The sequence below is a fragment of the Lolium rigidum genome, chromosome 3 (genome assembly GCF_022539505.1).
Source record: "Lolium rigidum isolate FL_2022 chromosome 3, APGP_CSIRO_Lrig_0.1, whole genome shotgun sequence".
Lineage (NCBI taxonomy): Eukaryota > Viridiplantae > Streptophyta > Magnoliopsida > Poales > Poaceae > Lolium > Lolium rigidum.
This window is the reverse complement of record NC_061510.1, coordinates 373,186,144-373,188,021: the sequence shown is the minus strand read 5'-3', so window position 1 is coordinate 373,188,021 and position 1,878 is coordinate 373,186,144. Positions and strand designations below refer to the sequence as shown.

The window sequence follows — 1,878 nt, the reverse complement described above, 5'->3', positions numbered from 1 at the left end:
AGCCACGGAAACACATGCACAACAGAATCTCGTCGTTCAACGAAGTATCTGAAGAATCTCCACGGCTTCCGCTCTCGGACCTTTTCCACCCTGCCGGCCCCTTCCTATATGCATGGACTAGCTCTCTCTCCTTCTTCCACTCGGCACTTGGCACCACTCCATCTCTCCACACCCGCCCCTCGCGACGCGACCTCGACGCGGAGGGATCACTCGCATCGTCGTGCACTATCGATCGAGTAGTCATGGCAACGGAGGCGGCACCGGAGTGGCTAGTGAAGGGCGACAACGCGTGGCAGCTGGCGGCGGCGGCGCTGGTGGGGCTGCAGAGCGTGCCGGGCCTGGTGATCCTCTACGGCGGCATCGTCAAGAAGAAGTGGGCCGTCAACTCGGCCTTCATGGCGCTCTACGCCTTCGCCGCCACCATGGTCTGCTGGTGCCTCTGGGGCTTCCGCATGTCCTTCGGCGACCGCCTCCTCCCCTTCGTCGGCAGGCCCGATTTTTCCGGGCTGGACGCCGCCGGCTTCCTCTCCGCCCAGGGCTTCGCCGGCGCATACCCGGCCGCCACGCTCCTCTTCTTCCAGTTCGTCTTCGCCGCCATCACGCTCATCCTCGTCGCCGGATCGCTCCTGGGCCGCATGAACTTCAAGGCCTGGATGCTATTCGTGCCGCTCTGGCTCACCTTCTCCTACACCGTCGGCGCCTTCAGCGTGTGGAGCCCCAACGGGTTCCTCTTCAAGGCCGGCGTCATGGACTTCGCCGGCGGATTCGTCATCCACCTCTCGTCCGGCATCGCCGGCTTCACCGCCGCCTTCTGGGTCGGCCCGAGGACGGCCAAGGACAGGGAGGCCTTCCCGCCGAACAACATCCTCCTGACGCTCGCCGGCGCGGGCCTGCTGTGGATGGGCTGGACCGGGTTCAACGGCGGCGCGCCGTACGCCGCCAACATCGATGCGTCGGTCGCCGTCGTCAACACGCACCTCTGCACGGCCACTAGCCTGCTCGTCTGGCTCATCCTCGACTCATTCGTCTTCGGCCGCCCGTCCGCCGTCGGCGCCGTCAACGGCATGATCACCGGCCTCGTCTGCATCACCCCCGCCGCCGGGCTGGTGCAGGGCTGGGCGGCCATGCTGATGGGGCTCCTCTCCGGGAGCGTGCCGTGGTTCACCATGATGGTTCTCCACAAGCGGTGCCGGGTCCTGAAGCACGTCGACGACACGCTCGCCATACTCCACACGCACGGCGTCGCCGGCAGCCTGGGCGGCATCCTGACGGGCGTCCTGGCCGAGCCGCGGCTGTGCAGGCTCTTCTTCGGCGACGACCCGCGGTACGTCGGTCTCGCGTACGCGATCAGGGGAGGCCGCGCGCACGCGGGGCTCCGGCAGATGGCCGTGCAGCTGGCCGGGATCGCCTTCATCCTGGTGCTCAACGTCGTCGTCACCAGCGTCGTGTGCCTGCTCGTTGGGCTGCTCGTTCCGCTGCGACTCAGCGAGGAGCAGCTGGAGGCCGGCGACGACGCCATCCACGGCGAGGACGCGTACGCGGTGTGGGGCGACGGCGAGACGTACGAGCAGTCCGTGCATGGGAGCCGTCGGTACCAGATGACGGCCAATCCTATGTCGTCCAAGGTCGATGACATAGTGCAATCGTGCTGACGCGCGTGTATGCATTGTAAGATCGACATTAGTGCACTGTGGAGTAGTTTGCTTAGCCTGATCTGCAGTTTAGATCCTAGTCTCCAGCAACAAGGGTTGAATGAAATTAGGAACGGCTTCCTCTACGGCTAAGCCCACAGACCACTGCAGTTTTAGATCGCTGAAGCATTTCAAACAGAATCTACATCTACATTGTACCATACCATCATAACAATGAGAAAACGAA

At 63.9% G+C, this 1,878-nt stretch overlaps 1 protein-coding gene across 1 annotated transcript; it reads left to right on the top strand.

The window, feature by feature from the left end:
* Nucleotides 1-242: 242 nt before the first annotated feature.
* On the top strand, nucleotides 243-1,652 carry LOC124697453 (putative ammonium transporter 4 member 1). Its single transcript, XM_047230041.1, has one exon. It carries the CDS (start codon nucleotides 243-245, stop codon nucleotides 1,650-1,652), a length of 1,410 nt encoding a protein of 469 aa, XP_047085997.1.
* Nucleotides 1,653-1,878: the final 226 nt, after the last annotated feature.